Source organism: Megascapheus bottae, chromosome 27 (genome assembly GCF_031878675.1).
Source record: "Megascapheus bottae isolate mThoBot1 chromosome 27, mThoBot2.hap1, whole genome shotgun sequence".
In the NCBI taxonomy this organism is placed as follows: Eukaryota; Metazoa; Chordata; class Mammalia; order Rodentia; family Geomyidae; genus Megascapheus; species Megascapheus bottae.
In genome coordinates this window covers 15129417-15154623 of record NC_143535.1, presented here as the reverse complement: position 1 = coordinate 15154623, position 25207 = coordinate 15129417, and the positions used below count along the sequence as shown (strand labels likewise).

Genomic DNA, 25207 nt, shown 5'->3' with positions numbered 1-25207 from the left:
GTAGTGACAGAACAAGAGATTCAAACAAGCCTTATTTCCCATCACTTGGAATTACTCGTTGAGTTGGAAATAATAACACTGACCAAGTTTTAATAATACTGACTTCTTTTTTTTTTTTTTTTTTTGCCAGTCCTGGGCTTGAGCTCAGGGCCTGAGCCTCAGCACCACTTCCAGCTTTTTCTATATATGTGGTACCAAGGAATCGAACCCGGGTCTTCGTGCATGCTAGGCAAGCACTTTAACCACTAGGCCAAGTTCCTGGCCAATAATACTTTCTTACCATGGTGTCAAACTCTGGGGCAAGGCGTATTTCTGAGCAGTGTATTAAAAGTCCACTGGCCCTGGGTAACAAATGACATTAACATATACAACTCATTCAGCTAGAACAATTAAGGACTGACCGATAGTGAGTGATGCAGCTGGGGACTGAGTTAGCCATCTCCAAACAGCATGAAGTCCCAGGAAGAAATAGGCTTTGTCTGCAGAGGACTGCAAAGATCCGCTGGCTCAGCATCTCCATCTGTATCAGGGTAGAAGCTGGAAACAGCCTCCAGTCTTCCTGCAATCTGTCTGCCAGTGCCCCAAGCCTGTCTAATCCCCCAGGAGAACGGGTCAGTTCTACTGTGCCATGCAGTTCTGGGATGCTGGGTTAATCAGCTGCTGTGGCTATAACAGATATATGAGGGGCCAAGAGTGTGGCCCAGTGGTAGAGGGCTTGCCTAGCATGCATGAAGCCCTGGGTTTGATTTCTTTTTTTTTTTTTTTTTTTTTTTTTTTGCCAGTCCTGGGCTTGAGCTCAGGGCCTGAGCACTGTCCTTGGACTTTCTCAAGGCTAGAGCTCTACCACTTAAGCCTCAGCACCACTTCCAGCTTTTTTCTATGTATGTGGTACCAAGGAATTGAACCCGGGTCTTCGTGCATGTTAGGCAAGCACTTTAACCACTAGGCCAAATTCCCAGCTCCTGGGTTTGATTTCTTAGTACCACATACACAGAAAAAAAAAGCCAGAAGTGGTGCTGTGAGTTCAAGGCCAGGATTGGCAGAGAGAGAGAGAGAGAGAGAGAGAGAGAGAGAGAGAGAGAGATGAGAGAGAGAGAGAGAGAGAGAGAGAAGAGAGAGAGAGGAGAGAGAGAGAGACAACTAATTTACAAAGAGAAGAAGGATTAATTTGGGTTCACGGTTTCAAGGACTTCTATCTGTGACCTAGTGACCCCCTTGCTTAGGGCTCTGATGTCCCGTCACTGCAAGAACATGTGGGGGAAGCAAAACTATTCCTCTTATGCCCCCAGAAGCCTGTCAAGAAAATTCTAGAATTCCTGGCCTGTCAGGAAAATTCTAAATCTAAACCATAGCAGATTCCATAGTTGAAAAGTGATTTCTATTAGCATTCTTCCCTAAACCTCCTTTATATAGACCATTAGGGTGGTGGGAAGGGGCTAAAGAAGGGGAGGGGGAGACATCTATGTTAGTTAAGCCACATCAATGTAATGAGCTCATCTACTGGATTGCCACATTCAGTAAATGCATGCTGTACCACTGAAGATGCATTTCAGCTCAACATATCCTAGAAGGTAATCTGCACTAAGCAATTGCTTTGTGTCCCCCACTGCTTATGACAGATCTAGCACATAGTAAGTGCTCAATCTGAATTTTTCAAATGAGCATTCAGCTAGCAGAAGCAGACCCTGGAAACCAGATCCTCCTGAGTTCCTATCTGGATATCCTGCAGTTCTAGAAGTTGGCCCTTAGGTGGCACCTCTGTGTAAGTGAGGAAATTGGCAGCTGGGATGGCACATGGCCCAGTGCCAATGAGAACAGAACCACAGAAGTGAGCAATCAGTGCGTCTCACCTGCAAAAATCTGCCTTCCATTCCTTTAACAGACATCACTCAAGTGCCAAGCCGCAAGCCAGGCTCATTCTCCCTGGAGCTCTCTAAAGCTCAGGCTGAGGAAAGGCTAGGAGGCCAGAGCGGAGTCTGTAGGAAGATAGGTATATGCTGAGCCTGTGCCAGGAACTGTAAAGATAGGGATGAGCGCAGAAGGGCTGGTGGAATGGGAAGAGGTTCAAGGTCAGTCTTCATAGCGTCAAACACATCTGGGTCTAAATTCAATTCACAACCATGAGATTTATTTTATTTTATTTTATTGTCAGTCGTGGAGCTTGAGCACCATAAGCTCTTTTGCTTACAGTTAGTGCTTTACCACTTTGGGCCATAGCCCCACTTTCAGTCTTTGAGTGGTTAATTGGAGATAAGAGTTCCCAGGGGACCAAGAGTGTGGCTTAGTGGTGCAGTGCTTGATAGCATGATCAAAACCCTGGGTTCAATTACCACATACACAAGGAAAGCCAGAAGCGGCACTGTGGCTCAAGTGGCAGAGCACTAGCTTTGAGCAAAGAAAGTGTCCAAAGACAGTGCCCAGGCCCTGAGTTCAAGCCCCAGGACTGGCAAAAAAAAAAAAGTGTTTCACGGAGACTTTTCTTCCCAGGCTAGCTTTTGAACTGTGGAGATCTTAATAAATCCTGCTTGAAAGACTGTAAGAACAAACCAGAGGCCCTTGGCACTGGGCCTTCCCCATAACCACAAAGCTAAATTGTATTCTTCTGAAAATTGAACATAATAACCAAGATGTATGTTAGCCCTTCACAAAGCCCTTGCCATCTTCTTTATGTCATAAACATAATCCTCTTAATAACTCTACTGGATAAACATCTTTATTATCCCACTTCCCAGATAAGGAGGGCTAAAGTTATCAGATTATACAACTTGTCTGCAATCATACAGCTCATAAAATGATGGTCCCGTGCCAAGATCAGCACAGCAAATATATATATAAATACCTGTGCCCTGTGTAGCAAGTACTCCGCCAGTTACTGGAAGATTCTGGGAAAGATTGGGGTGGGGGAGATCGCTCACATTCCAAGCTAGACAAATGGTTTTGCGATGGCCCTTCTCTGAAACAATGTCCTCTGACTTCAATGCCAATTTGCAACGAGCAGCTTACATACAGTCTGAGCTGGGGGGGGGGGCAAATGCTGAGCCAATAAAGGGACCAAAAGCCCCCATAGGCACTGCTATCCAATGGGCTTCTCCTCCCGGTGTTTCTTTTCCAGGTTCCCACCTGTTAAACCCCCACACCAGTGTACTTCAAACCCAAACATGCACAAGAACATCCAAGGCCTTTTTACACCACAGACTCTGTCCCAGGAAGTGTGAGTTGGAGCACAGGACTCTGCCTTCCTAAAAACCTTGGGGAGATGCTGCTCTGAGGTACATTCAGACACCCACCTTGAGAAACTGGGGGTCTCACCACCAGCCCCAAGAAGGTGACTGTGTATCTACAGTTTATAACACCAGGAAAAGGAAAGGAAGGAACACTCCAGCCCAACCAGACCTGAAAGGGTGCCCCCCCTTCCACACACACACATACATTCATCCACACTCGTTTATCCCACCTTTAAGTGTGTTATATACAGACACACAAATACACATAGTCCAATGTCCCTGTCTCTCTTACTGGGAATCTCTCATTAATTCAATAAGTACTTAATAAGCACGTGCTCTGTGCCAGGTATGGATCTAGGCCTAACAATGGCACAATGACAAGGCAGGTTAAAGGCCTTTGCTGTCCTTCCAAGTGAGACACCAAAGAAGCCGGTGATGGAGAGGAGAGTAGGGATGGCAAGCCATGGCAGGAGGGGAGCTGTTACACAGGGCAATCTGGGAAGGGCCTATCTAAGGAGGCATTACTGAAGCAATGCCTCATGAATGGGAAGAAAGCAGTGGGGCAAAAGACAGGGGAAAAGAATTCCAGAGAGAGAGAAAGAGAGGGAGGGAAGGAGGGAGAGAGGGCGAGAGGGGGGGGGGAGAGAGAGAGAGAGATGAGAGAGAGAGAGAGAGAGAGAGAGAGAGAGAACGAGAGAGAGAGAAGAGAGAGAGAGAGAGAGAGAGGAGAGAGAAGGCCTGAGACCAGAAGGTGTTTTGATACATTTGTTAGACTGAGGGCCTGATGTGGCCCAGCCAGGTGGGGAGAAGATCTGGTGAATGAACTCATGTCTCTGGAACAGCAAGGGTCACGAGTGCAGATGCCCTGAGTTCAAGTGAGACATTGCAAATACAGAGGGGACTCCATGGTGGGGCTTGAGGCAGATCTGGGGACAGGGACAGATCTAAGCTTTTAATAGGCCAGTCCCACAGCAGGCTTTGTAGAGAATGCACCATTAGCTAATTGGACACCAGCCCCTGCGCCCCCCTAAGAGTTGAATGGCTGGGGGCAGAAGGATAGACCAGCTGACTTCCCCATCCCTCCTGCTGCCACTGGGCAATAGAACTTTCCATGCGGGAGCCCCGCTGACTCACACAGCAGGTGTGGTCCAGAAGCCCAGCTGTGGAGCCAACCATCTGGGCATCTGTGGAATTCTGGCAAGTCCAGCCGGGGACTCGCTTTTTTGACCAAGTAGACTCACTCCCTCACTCTGAAGGAAGGGCTGCACAGTGCGGCCTCAAGAGCTTGGCTGGTTAACCTTGTAAACTAAGATGAATGGGTCCCATGAGCCTGCGCCACGGTGTGACTAGTGGACATAATGAATGAAAACTGATTCTGGAAAAGGGAAGAAATGCTGCAATTCCAACCCCACCTGGCTCTCTGGCCAGTGGCTGTCCCAAAGAAAGGAGTCAATTGAGATCTGAGGATCAGGGTTCCAAACCAGAGGAAAGTCAGAGAAATCTCCAATTAATCAGCGAAAACTTAAACTGGAGGTGTGGGCTCAAGTGGTAGAGCACCAGCCTTGAGTAGATAAAAACCAAGCAAGTATATAAGACTCTGAGTTTAAGACCCAGTACCAGCATCAAAAATAAAAAATAAAGAGAGAGAGAAAAGCTCACTGCATAAAACAGGTAAGTGTCTTCTCGTCGGGCACTGGTGGCTCACACCTGTAATCCTAGCTACCCAAAAGGTTGAGATCTGAAGATTGCAGAAGCAGAGAGCCATGATTCATGTTGTAGCGTGCTGGTCTTGAGCAAAAGAACTCAGGGACAGTGCCCAGGCCCTGAGTTTAAGCCCAAGACTGGTGTGTGTGCGCGCGCACACACACACACACACACACACACACACACACACACACACACAAAACAGTGTTACCTCTCCAGTTGGCGACAGACAGAACATGCCTCCGTGCCCAGTCTCATTCTGCTTTGCTCATGCGCAGGTAACCCTGGGCCAGCACCTTGCTCTCTGACCTGTTTCTTTCCCATTCCACCCTCCACAAGAGTTCCCTCCCTCACCTTTGGCAGCCAAGTTCAGAAAGTCCTCAGGGGCTCCCTGAACCCCAACCCCTGAGGCCAGGAAAGGAACCTGAAAAGAGCACACAACATCCCCACCTTCAAAATGGTAAGGTCTTCCACAGCATGGATGTTCCTTCCCAGGAGCCAGAGGGACACCAGACTCACACTCCCAGTCTCCCCAGGATGGGCTTCCAGCACTGGTCACACAGGATCTCTAGCTGGGATCTGCTCAGGTGTTCACTTCCTGGGATCTCAAGCCACCTCCCCCCCACACACACCGGCCCCCAACAGTGAATGTAATCGTTTCCCTGACTGACAGCGAGCACAACACCAGAACAGTCAACTATTTTTATCTCCGGATTAATCACAAAAAAAAAAAGGCTAATGCTTCTACCTTCCTTGTGATTAAAAATTAGGAGACCAAACTCTATGGTGGTTGCAGGATAATAACCAATCCTGTGAGGGATGTAGGAATAATATGAATAATGCATCCCCAAGCTTGGGCTGCTCCCCATACTAGTTCCCCCTCCCCACTGCCCCAACTCAGAGGTCCCAATCTGAATGGAGAGGTAATGAGTCACACATACACACACACACACACACACACACACACACACACACACACACACACACACACCTTCCATCTGAGCTACAGCTGTCAAGAGCTACTGTTGATTTCTATTCAGCTGGCTGGCCCCCACACAGCCTCCCTCGTCACCCATCCCCACCCCTACCACCCCCTCCTCCCCCCATCTGGTGTGCAGCGAGGCGAAGGCCAATCAATAATGCATGGCTACATGAATAACCAGCATGATAACCACTTATTTAGGAAGATGTAATCAGGACCCATTCTGAGGGCGGATGTGTGTATGTGTGAGTGTGCGTGTGTATGTACGCACACGTGTGTGTGCACCAGAAAACTCCCACCACCCGGCCCCATTCCTCTGCTCTCCTCAGGCCCCCACATACTAACCAGTAGCCCCAAACATGGCACTAGGGACTGGAGCAGGGAAAGCTCAGGCCTCACCCTGTGGGGTGTTCAGGAAGAAGCAATCACACACAGCCTAGACACCTTGACCAGAATATCTGTTCATTTGATTCTATGTACCTGCAAAATAGCCCAGAAAAGGCTAGTTCTGTCAAAGCAGTCAGTCTCCTAGGATACCAGTAGCAGCTTTCAAAAAGTCCCAATGGGCTAAGCACTGGTGGCTCACACCTGTAATCCTAGCTACACAAGAAGCTGAGATCTGAGGATCAAAGCCAGCCCAGGCAAGAAAGTCCATGAGAATCTCATCTCCAATTAAACACCAGAAATCCGGAAGTGGAGCTGTGGCTCTTTAGTGGCAGAGCACTAGTCTTGAGCAAAAGAGCTTAGGGACAGCTCCCATGCCCAGAGTTCAAGCTCCACAACTGACAGGAAAAAAAAATCCTGATGGTCAAGATTCACCTCCAGAGACTGCGAGTGCATTGGTCAGGGTAAGTCCTGGCAAGAGATTGATGAAATCTCTGTAGAAGGAGAAGGATACCTATCCCTCACCTGGCCCCAGCACAGATTGGTAATTGAGGGAGCATGCCATGCTTTATGCAGTGTTCACCCTTTCTACCTGATGAAACTGGCAGGAAAAGAAAGGTCTACCCAAGACACCGCCCTCAATCCCACTGGAGCCTAAGGCCAGGTGTTCCTTCTGTGCCTCCAGCTTAGCTTCCAGATGCTCTTTCTCATCATCATCCTGCCCCCCTTCTCCAAGACAGCTCCTCGTTTCAGGTGCTAGTGGCAGGGAGGGGGCTGCCATCCCAGAAAGAAGCAGGAGCTTTCCCTTGCACCCCCCCCCCAAAAAAAATCTACCCTCTGGTTTCCTGGGGAGTAAAGCCTGCCTTCTCTCCAAATCCCAGCTCTCTCTGCTAGAAGGGCCCAACCCACCCCAAGGAAATGAAATCATCTCAACAGCAACTAGCTACACCCCCCCCCCATGGATGTGGAAGGCCTTCATTAGCCTTGCTTCTGTTCTCTGGCCACGCCCACACCAAGTTGGCTTCAGTTACTAATGAAAGGGTGAGGAATGGGTACCAGGAAGCATTGGTCACTATCCAGCCCATACCCGCCTGCTTCCTCCAGCCTGGCATCTCCAACGGCCTCCTGGGGAGGTCTGGCTTAAGATCCTAGAACCAGTCAGGGTTGAATAAGGCTAACTTCTTCCTTGGGCCAGAATCATGGTAGAGTCCAGGCTGGCTGGTAGGGTCAGAGAAGGGATGACGGGAGATGGCTGGGAAGGAGAGGAAAGCAGGAAAGTTCTAGAGTCCTCAGAGCATTACAGCTGGAAGGCAGAGTGCCAATGTGAAATAGCCGTGGGCCAGCCCCAAGTGCCCAAGGCCCACAAGCCACAACTGTAGACACATGGCCAGGCCCTGGCTGGAACGGTGGAACTGCCCATAATAATCACAAAAGAAGGCATTGTACCAGATCCCAGGCCCAAGCCATTCACTTCCTCTTTGTTCGCTGAACACTCCCACAACCACATCTCTGGTGCTCCAGGGAGACCCAGAGCCCCTCCTTCCTCTGGAACTAACTGACCACTCCTTCCTGGTGGATTCCCGGGAGACAGTCTCCTCTGTCATCTCGGTTTCTTCAAGGAGTAGCAGTGACCCAAGGCCCTTGATTTATCCATGCACTTGAGCGCCGCAAGAAGCTGAGTCTTCAACATGCCTCTTGACTTCTCTGGACCTCTTCAGTTCAAGGAAACTTGTCATGAATTTGTCATGAAATTCTCCAATCCCAACTGCCCCAGTTTGACTGGTTACCAAAAGGTAGCCCACTGGAACCAGTCAAATGTTTGGAGAGCTGCTTCTGGGCATAGAGCTACATGCTGGGGGCTTCTACGCAGCTCTTGCTTCAGTGGAGAGCGCTCGGGTGCCTTCTGGACCCTTCATGAGGTCACGAGTCACTAATCATGTGACCAAACGTAGTAGAAAATCCAGGGCAGGAGAGGCTTTTCCCCGAGTCTGAGGGCAAAGGGGGCAGCAGCCACTCTGCAGGAGTAATGAGCTCAAGGGATGCCGGGACTGCACACTCTAAAGAGCCATCGCTCTTGGGAAGTTTGCCGGATCACCTGTCCATTGCTAGGAAAGGGGCCAGGGTGCTGCAAAGGTCAGGAACTCAGCCTTAAACTCTGGTCCTGCCACATAGTGACTACATATCACCTTATATAAGTCCTTTCATTCTATTGAGCCTCTGGTGAGTAAATGTGGAAAATGAACAATACAACTTGTGGGCAGGAATGAGAGGGAATGCATGGGAGAGAGGGAAGGGAGGGGTAAAGTTATCCAAAAGAGAAATGTACTCGTGACCTGACTTGTGAAACTGTAACTCCTCTGCATATTATCTTTTTAGAATAACAGTAATATTTTTTTTAAAAAAATAGTAACTCTATTGAGCCTTAGTTTCCAGGTACATGTAACTGGAATAATAATAGTGCTTAACCCACAGGATTATGGTAAGGACTAAGGCATAAATCTGTTTCATATATATATATATATATGAATATATATAGAGAGATATATGCCAGTGGCTCACATCTGTAATCCTAGATACTCAGGAGGCTGTGATCTGAGCATCACAGTTTGACACCAGCCTGAGGATAAAAGTCCCTATGAGATTCTTATCTCCAATTAACCAACAAAAAAGCCAGATATGGAAGCATGGCTCAAATAGTAGGGTGCCGGCCTTAAGAAAAAAGAAAAAGTACAGGGGCCTGAGTTTAATGCCCTACTACTGGCATACACTACAAATACAAGAAAAGAGTGAAGGAAGAAACCAGATTGTGTCTGGCCTCAAAGCACCGCTCCCTAGTCTGAGAGACATCATCAAGAATACCTGCCATAGCGCCAGCGTAACAACAAACCACAGGTCCTCTGTAGACTCGCCTTGTCCTGGACCATTGATCTCCTACAGAAGAAACAGTGGATCACCCTGACCTGACCTCTCTGCTCCTCTCTCTCCCCCCCACAGTGCCACCTGATGACCCCATTATCCTGGGGGGACCTGTAGTCAGCCTGCGGGCAGGGGACCCCCTCAACCTCACCTGTCATGCGGACAACGCCAAGCCCGCAGCCTCCATCATCTGGCTGCGAAAGGGAGAGGTCATCAATGGAGCCACTTACTCCAAGGTGAGCCTGAGAAGCGAGATGGGTCAGGGCAGGTGTGGAGATGGGTGGCGAGGTGCCAGCTCTGCCTCTTTCCACCGCTTGGGTTTTCCGTGCTGTGTCACTCTTCACTGTCTCTCGGTGTCTTTCTTTTCTCTCTCCCACTCTGCGCCACATTTGTCCTTATATTCCACTCATTCCGCTTGTCTACCTATTTGTCTGCCTCAACCCTCTTTCTCTCTCCCTCCTTCTTCCCTCTACCCACCCATCCATAATAACTATTGGACAAGATGAAAACTCTAGAATATAGTATGATCAGATGAGACTGAGGGACAGAAGTGGCTAGGAGATAGGACAGCCAGATAAAACAAAGGGTACTAGCCACCAGTTAAGTCCATACAACTCTTATCTCCAGTTTACTAGCAAAAAGCCAAAGTAGAGGAATAGCTCAAGTGGTTAGATCACTTAGCCTTGAGAGGAAAAGCGAAAAGACAAAGCTCAGGTGCTAAGTTAAAGCCCCAATAATCAGCACACACAAAAAGAAAGCAGAGTGTGTTAAAAATTTACATGTCAAAGCCCTCCCTGGCCTTTGGAAGGTCATTAGGTCAGAAGAATGGATCCCTATTTGTGCTCTTATAAACAAAGCCCAAGGGAAGATTGTGAACCTTAAGCCACACACCTTCAGCCCTTCCGAACTGTGAGAATAAACTTCAGTGGTTTAGCAGTCACCCGGTTTCGGGTCCTTTGTTATAGCAGCCTGCATGAACTAAGGCAGATTCCCACATCAATTTGGTTTCAGAAAAACTAGTAAGTAAAAATTGAGTGTAAATATCTCCCAAATATGGCATGGAATATAGTTACACTAATCCCATAGGTCATTTAGCTGAAACTCGAATTTAAGTAGTCATTCCAGGTGTTCTGTCGTGTGATATGTTTGCTGTTCAGAGGTTGTTTTGGTTTTATGGTTATGCAATTTGTTGGTGTGTTTTGTTGCTGCTGGAGTTCTAACTCAGGAATTTCTCCTTAACTAGGTAGAAGCTCTGCCAACTTGAGCCATGCCTGCAACCCTTCTGATCTTGGGGTTAGCCTTTAGTTAGTGTCTCTCGTTTTCTGCCCCTAGGGTCAGACCCATGTAGCAGCTGGGTTTAAGGTTTGAAGGGTAGGGGGCAGGTCCCTCTGAGTAGCTAGGATTACAGGCATAAGCCTCTGTTCCTCGCCCTAACACCCTATGCTTTATTAGCTAAAACTGGCCTGTTTTCAAAGATTGCCAGGTCTGTTTTGGTTCTGCACTATCCACAGCAGTATGCCTCAGAGGTCCGGGAGATATGAAATCCAGCCCATAATTCCTCACCAAGCCCTGTGTGTGACCTATAGTGTCTACAACGGTGGCACATCTCTTTAATCCACACTGGGATTGTAAGTCAAAGTGCTCTCCATGGACCCTTCTGCTAGTCTTACACACACACACACACACACACACACACACACACACACACACACCAACAAGTTGTATGTTATGCAGAGCCTTTAAGATGAAGAAAACTGCTGGGCAAGGTGGCTCAAACCTGTAATCCTAGCACCTAAGGAGGCTGAGATCTGAGGATCATGGTTCAAAGCCAAACCAAGCAGGAAAGTCCATGACACTCCTATCACCAATAAACTAGTCAGAAAAAGCTCAAATGATAGAGCACTAGTCTTGAGAGAGAAAAAAAAAAGCTCAGGGACAACCTTGAGTTCAAGCCCTAAGACTAGCAAAAGAAAAGCAAAACAAAACAAAACAAAACAAAAGATGAAGGAAAACTTAGAGCCAGCCCTAGCTCTCAGCTCTTTCAACTAGGAACAGAACAGAACACAGAAATACCTGCCCTGCTCAGCTATCTTCTGAGCAGGTTTCTTCCCTAGGGCCCTCCCAGGATAACTTTAGAGAGACACTAGCCATCTCCTGAACCCTGAGATTACCACATAGAGACCCCAGCTCTGAAGCTGGAATATCAGACTCCAGACGTCCCTCCACCTCCAAGCCCTCCTCTGCCCTTCTCTCCCCATGGTCTCAGAGGGTGAGGAAGAGTCCAGCCAACTCGCCACTCTTCAATCTCTCACTAGTCCTAGAAAGAGAAGAAAGACCATCACCAGGGGCAGATGATGTAAGGGGGGCTTATTTTATTCTCGGGGTGTGTCCTTCCTGTCCTAAATTCACTACCCTGCCAAGGAGGCTGATTAAAGCTTAGCCACCACCCAGATCCCAAAGCCAGATCCCAGGACAAATGCCTTCTCCCAGGCACTGGGAGAAGAACAGTGCTCAGGATGCTCCCATATCCTCTCCCGGAGCCATCTAGGAGATTAGGAAAGACAAATATGATCCAAGAGACCCATCATCCCTGGGTAGAAAGGCGGAAAGGGAAGAGAGTGGGGGGTGTTCCTTTCAGTTGATGTATCTGTCCAGTCTCTCTCTGAAGCTAGGCCAGCCAGATCCTTCCAGGGCTTGTGGTCTGCAGACCATGAATTAAAAAAAAAAAAAAGGACAAGCCAGGCACCAGTGGATTATACCTGTCATCCTAGCTACTCAGGACGCCGAGATCTGAGGATAGAGGTTCAAAGCCAACCCAGGCAGAAAGGTCTGTGAGAGACTCTGATTTCCAATTAACATCAGAACATTGGAAGTGGAGCTGTGGCTCAAAGTGATAGACTCTAGTCTTAAGCACAACGCTCAGGGACAACACCCAGGCCCTGAATTCAAGCCCCATGGTCAAACCAGTCTGCAAAAGCAGCCACATGGGGGCAGCCTAAGGAATCTGGAGACCAAGACCTAGAGGGAGGCTTGAGGTAGCAGTTTGCCATCCATGTGACATGTCATTTATAGTCTACATCTTCACCCCACCCCCAGACGTGATTTGCATTCTAGTGAAGCTTTCTGAAGCCAGAAGTAATGGGGTTTAATGCCTGAGCGGTGTCCCCGGAGGCAGGCTTAGAGAGGAGATGAGAGAGGGAGAGATGGAGAAGAGGGGCAAAGGGCTGAGAGACAGGAAAATGAGGCTGTGACAAAAGTCAGTAAATGATAGAATGTTCCACCAGGATGCTACTTTCAAGACTGCTAAGTCCCAAGGCTTCATTTGCATATGTGAAAAGTGACAATGGCGAGATTTATAAAAGAGAGATGAAGCAAAGGAGAAAGAAGAAAGGAGAGGTGAGAAGATCAGGAGGAAAAAAAGGAAAAGAGGGAAAAAAAAAAGGATGCAGGCCACCTTGGCCTGCCCAATCCAGGTCCAGCCACTCACCAATCAAGAAGCCAGTACTCCGGAGAGTTGGAGGGAAGTCAGATTTAATTAGGACCAGCCCTAAAAAGATGGGGGGAGCTATCATTCCCAAAGCACCTTCTTGGGAACTCGGGTACATGGAAGAACTGTTAGAGAGAGGGAGAGGAGATATAATATGACTGTGGACTGAATGGGGTTTTATTATCTAAGGTAGATTTCTGCCAGGATATAGTGTCTCACACTTATAATCCTAACTATTCAAGAGACTAAGATCTAAGGATCAAAGTTCAAAATCAGCCTGGGTAGGGAAATCTGTAAGACTTTTATCTCCAATTAACCATCAAACAACCGGAAGTGGGGCTACAGCCCAAGTGGTATAACACTGCCATCCTTGAGGAAAAAAGCTAATGGACAGTGCCTAATCCCTGACACAATCATCTTCATCAACATCATCATCTTCCTCTGGATTGCACATTACTTGTCTGCATGTTATATAGCTCACAGTAATCTGCATGCTTTATGTTAGTGACTGCCCAGGACTTGCGTAAGGAGAGGAGGGGGTTCCACGTTCAAATGCTATCTGAAGGTCCCCTGCTGTTCTGGCTTCTACAAAGCTAAAAAATAAATAAATAAGATTACTTAGCAGTTAAAAATCCTAATCAGGCCGTAAGCATGGCCTAGTGATGCCTGCCTAGCTTGCATGAAGCCCTGGGGTTGATTCCTCAGTATCACCTACACAGAAAAAACCCAGAAGTGGTGTTTTGGCTCAAGTGATAGAGTGCTAGCCTTGAGCAAAAAGAAGCTCAGGGACAGCACCTAGGCCCTGAGTTCAAGCCCCAAGATTGACAAAAATAATCATAATCATAACCAGGTGCCAGTGGCTCATACCTCTAATCCTAGCTACTCGGGAAGTTGAGATCTGAGGGTTGAGAGACAAAGCCCAGGTGGGAAAGTTCTTCGGACTTATCTTCAATTAACCCACAAAAATAAATAAATAAAATTTAAGAAAGCTACAAGTGGTGGTATGATCAGGTGATAGTGCACTAACCGAGACAGCCCACCCCGCTAGTACTGGCACAGAAAGTAAAGTCTTACTGAGGAATGGTCTTTTTTTTCTTTAGAATTTAGAAGTGTGGAACAAAGGGAGAGGAATTCTACCAACATGAACTCTCAAAGGAGAGGCCACAGTTTACATCCCTGGCTTGGAACCCCTACAGGCTCCTGGGCTTTTCTAGCCTTCCTCCTCACTGTCATCTTTCAGCCATGCCAGCAGATCCAGCCTTCTTCCTCCAGCTGCAGCCCAGGATCTGAGATCCAGAGAGAACACAGGCCAGGGCCAGGTGCCCAAGGCCGCCCATTGGGGTGGGACAGCACTGGGGTGTTAGCTTCCTCCTCGATTTCTCCTTTGTTTAATGAACACATCTCCTTTTTTTCTCTAATTAGGTGGAACAAACAACTTGAACTAGAATTTTTATTTCCCAGAAAAGCACACGCCCGGACACAGTAAATATGTCATTAATCATCGTTCTGAGACAAGGCAGAGGAGCATGCTGGGTTTGGGGAGGAGTAAGGAGGGAGGAGGAGAAGCAGTCAGACAGCCTAATTAGAGTTCAGCCTCCCAGCCCCCCTCCCACAGGCTCCCCTCCCACTCACGCCCACCCACACAGGCCCACTCCAGCCAGCCCTCCAGGGAAGGAACTCTGAGCACAGTCAAATGTATGTAAAAGCCTCTTGTTAGTGCCTCAGAAAAGGAAAGGAAAGGAAGTGGGAAGAACAATAACTCCCCTCTCCCTCCCCTCATCATCCTATCACACCCCCCCCCATCTTATTTTCATCCAGGAAATTGTTCTTATTATCACATCGCTATTTATAAACACAGCTAGGTCTACTGAGCAGCCCCAAGCCAAATATGCTACCACAGTTCTCCACTGCTTTTCCCTCCCTGCTTTGGTTTTGGGGGAAAGGGGGAAATTGTGACTTCCCCCACCCCTTTGGAAGGGCTCTACTTGAGCACCCTGGCTCCAGAGGCTGAATGGAAGCTCATCCTGTGAGCTGCTTAGACCTGCCTCTTGACTTGCTACAGCTGAACACACACACACACACACACACACACACACACACACACACACACACACACACACACCAGTCCTCTCTGCCCAGGGCTGAGGCTACAACCCTGCTGCCAGGAGAGGAATGTGCCAGTTCCCCAATATGTAAGAGAATCTAAAGCCCCTGTTTATTCAGTGGATCGTCCTAGAATGCCACAATCTGGCTTGACCTAAAGAGAGATGGGCTGCAATGAGACGGAAGGAAGATACTCTTAGGAGAGGAACAGAAAGGCACATCTGATCATGCAAAATAATATTTATTGAAAACTCCAGGAAATGGAAACAAGAGGTGTGGGGGGGGTTTCCTTTGCTGCTGTTTTTGTTTTATTTTGTTTTGATGTGTTTGGGAGTGTAAAAGGAGGCATAGAAATGGAGGAGCAAAGAGTGAATACAAGAAGCAGTGGTGCTCACTAGACACTATGTGGAAAACGGACTACACAACTTGTAGGTAGTGACGGAGGGGATACCTGGGAGAAAGTAGGGAAGGGAAAACTTTGTCCAAAAAGAAATGTAGTCTTTACCCTACATACGGAATGGCAATTATTATTATTATTGCTATTATTATTATTTCAAAACTTAAAACAGGGCTGGGAGTGTGGCTTAGTGGTAGAGTGCTTGCCTAGCATGCATAAAGCCCTGTGTTTGATTCTTCAGTACCACATAAACAGAAAAGGCCAGAAATGGGGCTGTGGCTCAAGGAGTAGAGTGCTAGCCTTGAGCAAAAGAAACTCAGGGACAGTGCCCAGGCCCTGAGTTCAAACCCCAGGACTGGCACAATAAAAAGGGAAAATTTAAAACCAAATTCAAGAAGAGAGACGGGCTGATCTAGAAGAAAGCTCCAGCCTGCCTCTCATCAGTCCAGAGCCTGCAGCTTACCCTCCAGTTGGGAAGGACCATTCTGGCTGGAGGCCCAGAGAACCAGGTCTGTCGTCTTCGGGTTATCTTTAAGCACCTCAGAAACTGGCCCCCGAAAGCCTTGATCTTTAGGTGGGGTTCGGAGGTCCCCCTGTCTCAAGTATGAGGCCCAGTTCTGCCTAACTCATAGTCTCTGACTCACTCTGCCCCCTTCTTTCCTGAGTTCACCCCTGTGATACCGCAAGACAAAGCCACAATGATTTTATGGCATGTTTCAGGGAAGTTGGGTCATTTGCCCCCCTGCTCTAGGCCAAATGAAAGTAGAGTGCATCTGGCACCCATTTTCTGGAGGGAACCAAGTTCTTCCCCTGCTCAGATCACAAGTCTGTCAGCTTAAACAGCCAGATAACGCCACACACAAACCCTCCTCAACGTGCATCCACTTTTAGTGGGCCCACACTGGGGGGTAGGGGAGATGGCTAGAAAGAGACATGGAGGAAGGAAGTACACTGAGAAGCAATGGACTTGGAAGAGAAGAGAGCTGTGGCTTCAGAATCTGTGTTCATGTCCCAATACTGACATAAGTGAGCATCTCCATATGATGCTTAAAACAACAGAAACTCGGGCCAGGTGTGGTACACTACACACCTGTAATCCCAGAACTCAGGAAAGAGAGACAGAGGATAGAGGGAACTCGGCCAGTTTGGGCAATAGCAAGACCCAATCATTGAGCGCACGCGCGCACACACACACACACACACACACACACACACACACACACACACACGGGATGGAGTCTAATGAGATCAGGGAAAGAACAGTTGTGAGGGTTTTGTCCCCATACCTGCCACTCCTTTCCTTACATCCATGCCCCCAACCCCTCCCTCTGCTGCAGACTCAAGGCCCAGTGGTCACAAAGTAGCATCCTGCTGCAAACTCTCTCCTCCATGCACGTTCTTCAGAAAGCAGAGGCATCGTGTCCCTTTGCTGCTACAGGAGACGCTACCTGAAGCCCTATTTGCATTAAGTCCAACCCGGTCTCTGCTGTGCCTTTACTCTTGGTCTCCTGAGCTGACCCCATGTACATGTTCCATCTACTTCTATCTCTTCTCTGAGTTGGAGCCTATATTCCCCTAGCCCAGCCAGGCCAGCCCATCCCAGTGACATAGAACCTTCTTTCCCTTCTCCCCCTCCCACTCCAGACCCTGCTTCGCGACGGCAAGCGCGAGAGTATCGTCAGCACGCTCTTCATTTCCCCTGGAGATGTGGAGAATGGACAGAGCATCGTCTGCCGTGCCACCAACAAAGCCATCCCCGGGGGAAAGGAAACCTCGGTTACCATCGATATCCAACGTGAGTTCTGACTGGGTTAGGCTGAGGTTGGAGGTATCAGCTCTCCAGAGTGCATGTGTGTCCTCTCAGATGTCCCTCCTAGCCTTGTGCTATGATGTCACCTCCCCCGTGTACTGGTGACCACTTGGTTGGAACTCAAACTTTCCTTTGCATTCCATCCACTTTGAAGTAAATGCCTTTAAATCCGCCCCCTCCCCAAAGTCCTGAGCATGAGGTTGAGGCCAGCCACCAGATGTGCACAAATGAAATGACCTAGTTGATTCCCCCCAAGACAGCAGCCAGGCCCCTGGAAGGAATAGCAAGGAAGAAGCAATGTTTCTGCTGCAGGCCACCATCCATCACCCCAGAAATACCTCTCCCAGCAACAAGAAAGTCATCTTGCCAACAGCCCACCAGCTACTCGGAGACATTCTCCAAATGTACTCCGGTGAGAGGATCAGTTTGCCAAGATGCCCAGATGAGGAAGTCTACATCCAAAAAGGAGCATGGCCTCACCAGTTCTCTCATCCCTCCGCCGTTTTCTTTCCAAGCATGCTACATTTCCAGTGTGGCTGCATAAGGAGGGAGGCATCGGTAAAGAGGCCAGAGAGAGACTTAGAAACAAGTGCCCACTTTCCTAGCTCGGCCCCCTGCCAAGGCAGTACGGGAAAAGTGTTTTGAGTCCCACCCAACATTCTTCCCGATTTGAAAGCTGGCTTTGCAACTTACTGAGTAAGCATTTAGGGGAGGTCTCAATCGCTTTGTGCCTCAGTTTCCCCCTTGGCACGTGGAGGTAGTTATGTCTCCTACCTAAAGGTATATGGTGAGAATTAAATGAAATCATGGCACTGTGCCTGATACATGATGAGAGGTACATGAACTATTTATTTTCTTTGGGGGATTCCCCAGCCACAGGTGTGTGGCAACACAAGTTACATCCATCTATCCCAAGTGTTCCCCAGTTACATTCATCTATCCTAGCACTCCATCTCCCCTAGCCAGCAGGTGTTTAAATGTGCCTACCCAGGGGCCGGGAGTTTGGCCCCTGGGTAGTGTTCTTGCCTAGCATGCACCAAGTCTGGGTTCGATTCCTCAGTACCACATATATAGAAAAAAAAAGCCGGAAGTGGTGCTGAGGCTCAAGTGGTAAAGCTCTAGCCTTGAGAAAGTCCAAGGACAGTGCTCAGGCCCTGAGCCCAAGCCCAGGACTGGCAAAAAAAAAAAAATACAATAAATATGCCTACCCAGCCAAAGCACAGCCTCCCCCCACCCCCCACACACTCTTCCTTCACCCTGCCCCTTCCTCCTCCACTGATTCGTTTGCTCATTCAGTCAACGTCCAACTGTTTGCCGATGGACCCCACCGGCTGGAACAGAGCTGCCTTTGCAAACCTGCTCGTTTTCTCAGTCGACCAAGAAGCATCCAAACTCAGCAAAAAGCACATTTGTTGTTTGTTTCCCTTGGTCTTTATATGTTACCCAACGGAAGACAAAGCTCCCAGATTGACTAATAGGGAGAGAAAGTTAACACCCCCAAAGCCTCACCACATCTGGACTCTGAGTCCAGCTGCCAAGTTTTAAATGGATGCACTATAAAATCACTGAGTCATGAAGTTTCTTTTCCCATCCCCTCCTCCATGTAATACTTTCCCTGAAAACACACAGCACACACACACACACACACACACACACACACACACACACACACGTTGCTGATGGAAACACTAACAGTTTCTCAGCTGTAACATCTGTTCGATGTGATCTCAGTTCCACCAGCTACATCAAAGCTGCCCTCCTGAAAGTTATGCAGCCGACATCACAAGTGGGATTAAAATCATGTTTAATAGTTGGATATGACATAAACTATTTATACCTCTGGAGCTTGGCAGGCTTCTGAGAACTTGCACATCCAGAGGAGAGGGGTAGAGAGAAGGACAGATAGCTCTGGATCTGGGGATAAAAGTATGGATGACAGTGGGAGGTATGGAGCCCCTCGTGGGTCTTGAAGCCCTTCTGGATATATTGGAGCCAAGAATCTTGCAGTGAGGGTGGAAGGAGCAGGACAGAGGGCTCCACAGGGTGAAGTGAGAGAGACGCAGGACACAACAGATCTCAGGGCAGCAGGAAGGACCTCCCACAGGTGTAGTCTTCTCTCCCTGCCACCTGAGGGCGCAGAGGAGCCATCTGGAACTTTCTCCCAAGCTCTGTGGCACGTTTCTAGATTCTGCCCCAGTGATGTTCTTTTCACTTCCCTCAGCAAGAGTTAAACGGAGGGCCAACACCTCTCGGGACTGAATTCCATATTGTGTGAACACGAGTCAGCTAGCTGTTGGGGTTTGGTTGGCAGTTAGGAAGCTCCTGGGCCCTGACACGCTTCTCCACAGTGAGGAGCAGGAGTCTCCTCTAGGATCTCCATCCATTCCCAGCTTGGCCAGCCAGCCCTGCACAAAAGGAGGGGGAGACTCTCCATTCAGCCTTGCCTAGAAGCTGAAAAAGACAGGCTGAAAAGAATGAGGAGCTGTGTCACTAGTTCTCTTGGAAGACTATTCACCTTAAGACCACTGGAGCTATAAACCAAGATTGACTCACACCTGTAATCCTAATTACTCAGGAGGCTGAGATCTAAGGACCAGCGTTCAAAGCCAGCCTGAGCAAGAAAGTCTAGGAGATCCTAAGCGCCAATTAAATAGCCCCAATCTGGAAGTTGAGCTGTGGCTCCAGTGATAAAGCACTAGCCTTGAGCACAAAAAGCTCAGAAACAGCCCTCAGGCCCTGCGTTCAAGTCCCAGGACCAGAAAATAAATCTAAATTAAAGCTGTGTAATGTCCCTTTGGGGGGAAAAACAAAACAGCCAGGCTGGCTGTGCCTGTAACAGATGCTTTCCAGATTTGTGTTCCCCCATTCAGAAAACAGACTCCCCAACCCAGGTGGCTGGCTACCTGCTGCTGAGGAATAAGTTTTCTCCCTAGCGTCTGCAGACACCAGCTCAGCCTGGTGGACCTGTTCAGGCTCATGCCCTGTGCTGAGCCCTGACGGGGAGACAACCTGAGTACCAGCTCACCAATGGGGCCCAGTGGTCACTGGCTGCTAACCTACAGACAGGCTTGGTCCTTCGCTGGGATGTGCATGGGTCTGTGAGAGTCTCGGGAATTTATCTGTGGTATAGACCAGAAGCCCAGACCAAAACAGCTGGAGTCTTGCTCCCTGCTGTTCCCCTGGGGGGACTCGGAATTTTTCAGACAGCCTCTGGGAAAAAATGACTTTTTCTTTACTTGAGCTGAACCCTGAGAAAAGCCTTGTGAGTTTTTAACAGTTTTCTGGGTACAAGCCCAGATGGTGCAACTCGGGGTATCAGCTGCTCTCTACCTCCACCTCACTGCTGTAGAACCCAATGAGCTCTATTCTCATGCTTGCATCTCTGTCTCTCTCTGTCTCTCTGTCTCTATCTCTGTCTTTCTGTCTCTCTCTGTGTCTCTCTCTGTCTCTGTCTGTCTGTCTCTCTCTCTCTCTCTGTCCCTCCCTTTCTCCTCTATCCCTTCCAGCATCCCTCCCATAAATTTCTGTTTCTCTGTTTTGGGTTGTTTTTTATTTACTATTTTTAAGACAGAGTCCCAGGCTAGCCTCAAACTCACTTTGCAGCCCAGGCTGGCTTCAAACTCATAATTCTGGTTCCTGAGTGCTAAAAATTACAGGGATGTTCTACCATGCTGGGTCTTTCTGTCTCTTTTCTTACTCTTCTGCATTTCTCAATGTGCATGTGTTTGTCTCTCTCTTTGCACACATCTGCATCAGTGTCTCTGTCCGTCTCTGAGATTTCCCTCTACAGTCTCCATGTTGGGTGTGTCACCGTGCCTGCCTCCCAGCTCTTAGCTCATGTGTGTCTGTGTGTCTGTGTATCTCTGGTTCCTATCTCTCTGTCTCTCTCCCATTCTGTGCTTTGTCTCCTTCTCCTCCCACCATTTAGCACTTCAGAGCTTGACTTTTTTATCGTGTCAAATGAGAACCTGAGTGCCATCCTGAACCTCCCAGAGCCTGCCTGGTGACACCAGTCAGGATTTGGCAGATGATTGCACTGATGAAAGGGTGTAAATGCCGCTTTCAAGTTACCAGATGCCCCAGAACCTTTACACGGAGAGATCATAAACAGACATCTCAAAGACACTTAAGCTCCTCCTGAACCAGGGCAGAGCATCCTCGCTCCCTCCTGCTACATATCTTCTTCCCAGCTCTTCTCTCTGAGATACTTTGTTCTCCCTGGAAGCTACAGTGAAGCCCAGGTGCTGCCACTAGCTGTTCAGTACCCAGGCCTGGAATCCACGGACAGGTCATGCCCAGTCCCAGGCTGTCTGAAGCAGGGGTCAGCAGGAAAACGGCGGAACCTCCTGCTGACCATCTCTGGACCAGCAACATTCGAAGGCCCCTAGGGCCCCTGGGTGGTAGGATCTCTGGCTTTCGCCCTCCCTGTCACCTGGGGAGTCTTCCTGCCCCATTCTGTCGTCAGTCTGCAAGTGAATCTCTTCTCCCTGCAGATCCTCCACTTGTCAACTTGTCAGTAGAACCACAGCCGGTGCTAGAAGACAATGTCGTCACATTCCACTGCTCTGCAAAGGCCAACCCAGCTGTCACCCAGTACAGGTGAGCCCCACCAAGGCGGAGGCACAATCTGGCCTCCCACTCCATATCCCCATGCCTGTCACATGGGATGTCACAGCTTGTGGTTCACAAGAGTGGGTCCAAATAGCCTCCTCCTTCTCTCCCTCACTCTACTTCCTACCAACCCTTTCCTTCTCACGACCATGCAAGTCCTGGGTTGTTTGTTTGTTTTTTGGGTTTTTTTTGGGGGGAAAGGGTTGGCGCATGCATTCACCTTCTTTTGTACATGGAACACTCTTTCTGCACATGCAGTTAACTCCTTTTACCCATGCATGCATCTCTTAGCACATATGCATGCACCCCTTGGTTTCCACCTGAAGGATGAGGTGGATTTCTTTCTTTCTTTCTTTCTTTCTTTCTTTCTTTCTTTCTTTCTTTCTTTCTTTCTTTTTCCAGTCCTGGGGCTTGAACTCAGGGCCTGAGCACTATTCTTGGGCTTTCTCGAAGCTAGCACTCTACCACTTGAGCCACCACTTCCGGCTTTTTTTTCTATGTATATGGTACCAAGGAATCAAACCCTGGTCTTCATACATACTAGGCAAGCACTCTACCACTAGGCCAAACTCCGGGCCTACATACTTTCTTTAACTCACTTGTTAATTCTCTATTTCTGAAAAGACCAGAGGGGCTCAGATTAAAAATTCACACAGCCAGGAGAATCAGGACATCTAGGCTTGTCTCTCTTTACCTGGACAGGATGTAGAAGACACCTGGAATCCTATATACCCACTCCCCAACCTCATGGAAACCCTTGTCCACAGCACAGATAAAGCATGGCTGTTTTTCACATTCTTGTTTCTGTCTTTTTTTTTTTTTTGGTCAGTCCTGGGGCTTTGAACTCAGGGCCTGAGCACTATCTTTGGGCTTTCTCAAGGCTAGAGCTCTACCACTTGAGCCATAGCACCATTTCTGGCCTTTTACTATGTATGTGGAACCGAGGAATCGAACCCAGGTCTTCATGCATGCTAGGCAAGCACTTTAACCACTAGGCCAAACTCCTGGCCTATATCTGTCTTCTGACCAAACATCTGGCTGATGGAATGAAGGCAGAGCTGCTACTCTGGCTGGCTTCTTGCTTTGTGCCATTGCCAGGAGGAATTCCAGAAACTAAGTGGCCCTCAGAGATGCTGGGGGAGGGGAGGCCCAAGGTGTTCACTCCTTGTCTACTTGCCAGGTCTTAATTCTGGCCCTTCCCTTCCCACCAGTCCAGGCTTGATGACCAGCCCGGTGCCACCTCTGACATTGATCTGGATTATTAAGCTGCAGCCTCGGCAAGTTTACTAATGGCCCAAGACTAAGGAAGCAGCCGGCCAGGAGAAGTAGAGAAAGCATACAGGCAGGGCATCCCCAGCAGGCAGAATGAAAGGAAATGGGCCAAAAAGGCAGCATGGACTCAGGTTGGACATAAGGAAACAGCTCCCTGCCGTGTGGATAATTAAGCAACACTGGAATCAGAAATCCAGAAAGGACCAAGAGCTTCTCCCTTGAGGTCATTTTAAAATAGGAATGAACCCCAAGCATCCTGACTAACTTAACCCTTCCAACACTGGAGCCAGCAAAATCGGATGACCTTCAGAATCCCTTCCAAGCCAAGCTCTTAGAAATCAGAGCCAGAGAGCAGTCTGGTTTGTCTGGGAGTCTACTACCTGTCTAGAAGTGACTAAAGATGCAGAGGAAAAAACAAGAGTCTGTTTATCAAACATCATATGTCCAGAAAAACGTTTCCAATGCTCATTTCACCTATAGAATCCCCGGGCAGACATTACCCCCTGTTCGCTCTCGAAATCATTCCCCAGATGGCTATAAAGGGCCTGGATGTACAACTTCCAATTTCTGTTTCTTGTCATTGTCAGGCTCTCTGGCACTTAAGGAACCAGCAATGAGAAGGTGGGTGGTTGCAGGTAGTAGAACAGCTTGCCTCTGCCCACAGGCTGATGCCTCACCCCTGACTTCTGGCCCCCACAAGTTGAGCAAAACTTGGGATATCTGATGGCCAGACAAAGGTCACCTCCTTCAAAAACAAAGAGTAGTGCCAGGTATCCATGGTTCATGCTGGTAATTCTAGCTCTTCCGGAGATTGAAATCTGAAGGATTATGGCAAAGCTAGCCCATCCAGAAAGAAAAAAAGTCTACTTGCTCTAATTAACCAGCAATGAGGCATGACGCACGTGGTAAAGTGGTATGAGCAAGAAAATCAAGAGGGCTGGGTGCCAGTGGTTCACTCCTGTAATCCTAGCTATACAAGAGGCTGAGACTTGAGGATCATGATTTGAAGCCAGACTGAGCAGAAAAACCTATGGGATTCTTATCTCCAAGTAACCACCAGAAAACTAGAAGTGGTGCTGTGGCTTGAAGTGGTAGAGTGCTAACCTTGAGCAAAAAAAGGTCAGGGCAGCACCCAGGACCTGAGTTCAAGCCCCAGGAGCTGCCAAAAATAAATCTATTATATAAATACTTTGATAAGAATACGGGAATTTTTTTTTCTTTACTTCTGTTCATCTTGATTGCCTCCTCTTTGGTCCACCTAAAAGTCTGTAATGTCTGAAATTAGAAAATGGGGTCATTCCCCATTTTACTGCGCCCCCTCCCATAAAAAGCCCAAGCTGGACAGAGACACTGTCAATTTATTTATACACACACACACACACACACACACACACACCATGCACACACAGACCGAAAGCCCCCAGGTCAACAGAACAAGCTCAACCACAGTGCAAAGGGCTCTGGGCTCTTTGCTCCTAGGATCTGTCTGCATCCCTCAGCAGAGAGCAGCGTGAGGAACCAACACTGTCAACACGAAGCACAAAGCTACTTGACATGCCAACCTGATGGCTGTGCCATGTCCCGATTCTGTGATATAAATAATTAATCCTCTTACATTTGTTCAGACCAAATTAGACATTGATTGGGAAGGGGTGAAGCTGACTCCATTTGCAGAGGGTCTGGGAGAGGTGGTGGAGACTAGAGGAAGAGGGAAATGGAAAGAGATAGCAAAGAGGCCGAAACATCCTCTGGCCCCCTGCTAGGATACCATAGTGTGAGTCTTTGTGCATCTGGGAGGGAACCTTAGTGGATTATTTGGAGTGGGAAAGAAGCAAAGTGAAGACACAGTGGCTGAGCAAAACGTAAGCAAAAAAAGGCTGAGGCATGGTTCAAGCACTAGAGCAATTGCCTAGCAACTACAAACAAGGTCCTGAGTTCAAACCCCAGTACTACCAAAACAAGATGTGAATACAAGGCTTTTCAGAAGTCAAAGGCACCTCCCTTAAAGGCCCTGGCCAGGGCTCCTGAGAGCCCAGTTCCAACAGTCAAATCCTGCCTGTGACCTTGAGAGATGACATTGAAAGGATCTTTCCCTCCACCCTTAGTGGAAGGGCAGGCAACAGAAAAAGACAGCTCTGACAGCACAGCTCCACTGACCCAGGAAAGCTTCCTTTCCCACAACCTGCAGGGTCCTTCTGTTACCTCCTTCTTTGACTCCTTCAGGCCAGAGGAGAGGCCATCTGGCCTGAAAGGAAGGGAACCTAAACCCTGGAGCATTGGGTTCAAGGCCTTCTATACCCCAGCAGTTTTCCTGATG

General features: G+C 48.4%; 1 protein-coding gene and 1 long non-coding RNA gene across 5 annotated transcripts in view; both read left to right on the top strand.

Moving 5' to 3' along the window:
• The window catches only part of Kirrel3 (kirre like nephrin family adhesion molecule 3), a 537752-nt gene that overhangs the window by 488531 nt on the left and 24014 nt on the right, over positions 1-25207 (top strand). For all 4 annotated transcript variants that reach the window (XM_090319700.1, XM_090319698.1, XM_090319699.1 and 1 more), the window contains exons 5-7: positions 9289-9446; positions 16842-16992; positions 21501-21606. In XM_090319700.1, the coding sequence (XP_090175826.1) occupies positions 9289-9446; positions 16842-16992; positions 21501-21606 (415 nt within the window). The remainder of the gene's footprint in view (positions 1-9288; positions 9447-16841; positions 16993-21500; positions 21607-25207) is intronic.
• LOC150045706 (uncharacterized) lies at positions 13868-15670 on the top strand. Its single transcript, XR_016532834.1, has 3 exons — positions 13868-14016; positions 14120-14179; positions 15642-15670. It is a non-coding gene; the product is annotated as an uncharacterized LOC150045706 (long non-coding RNA).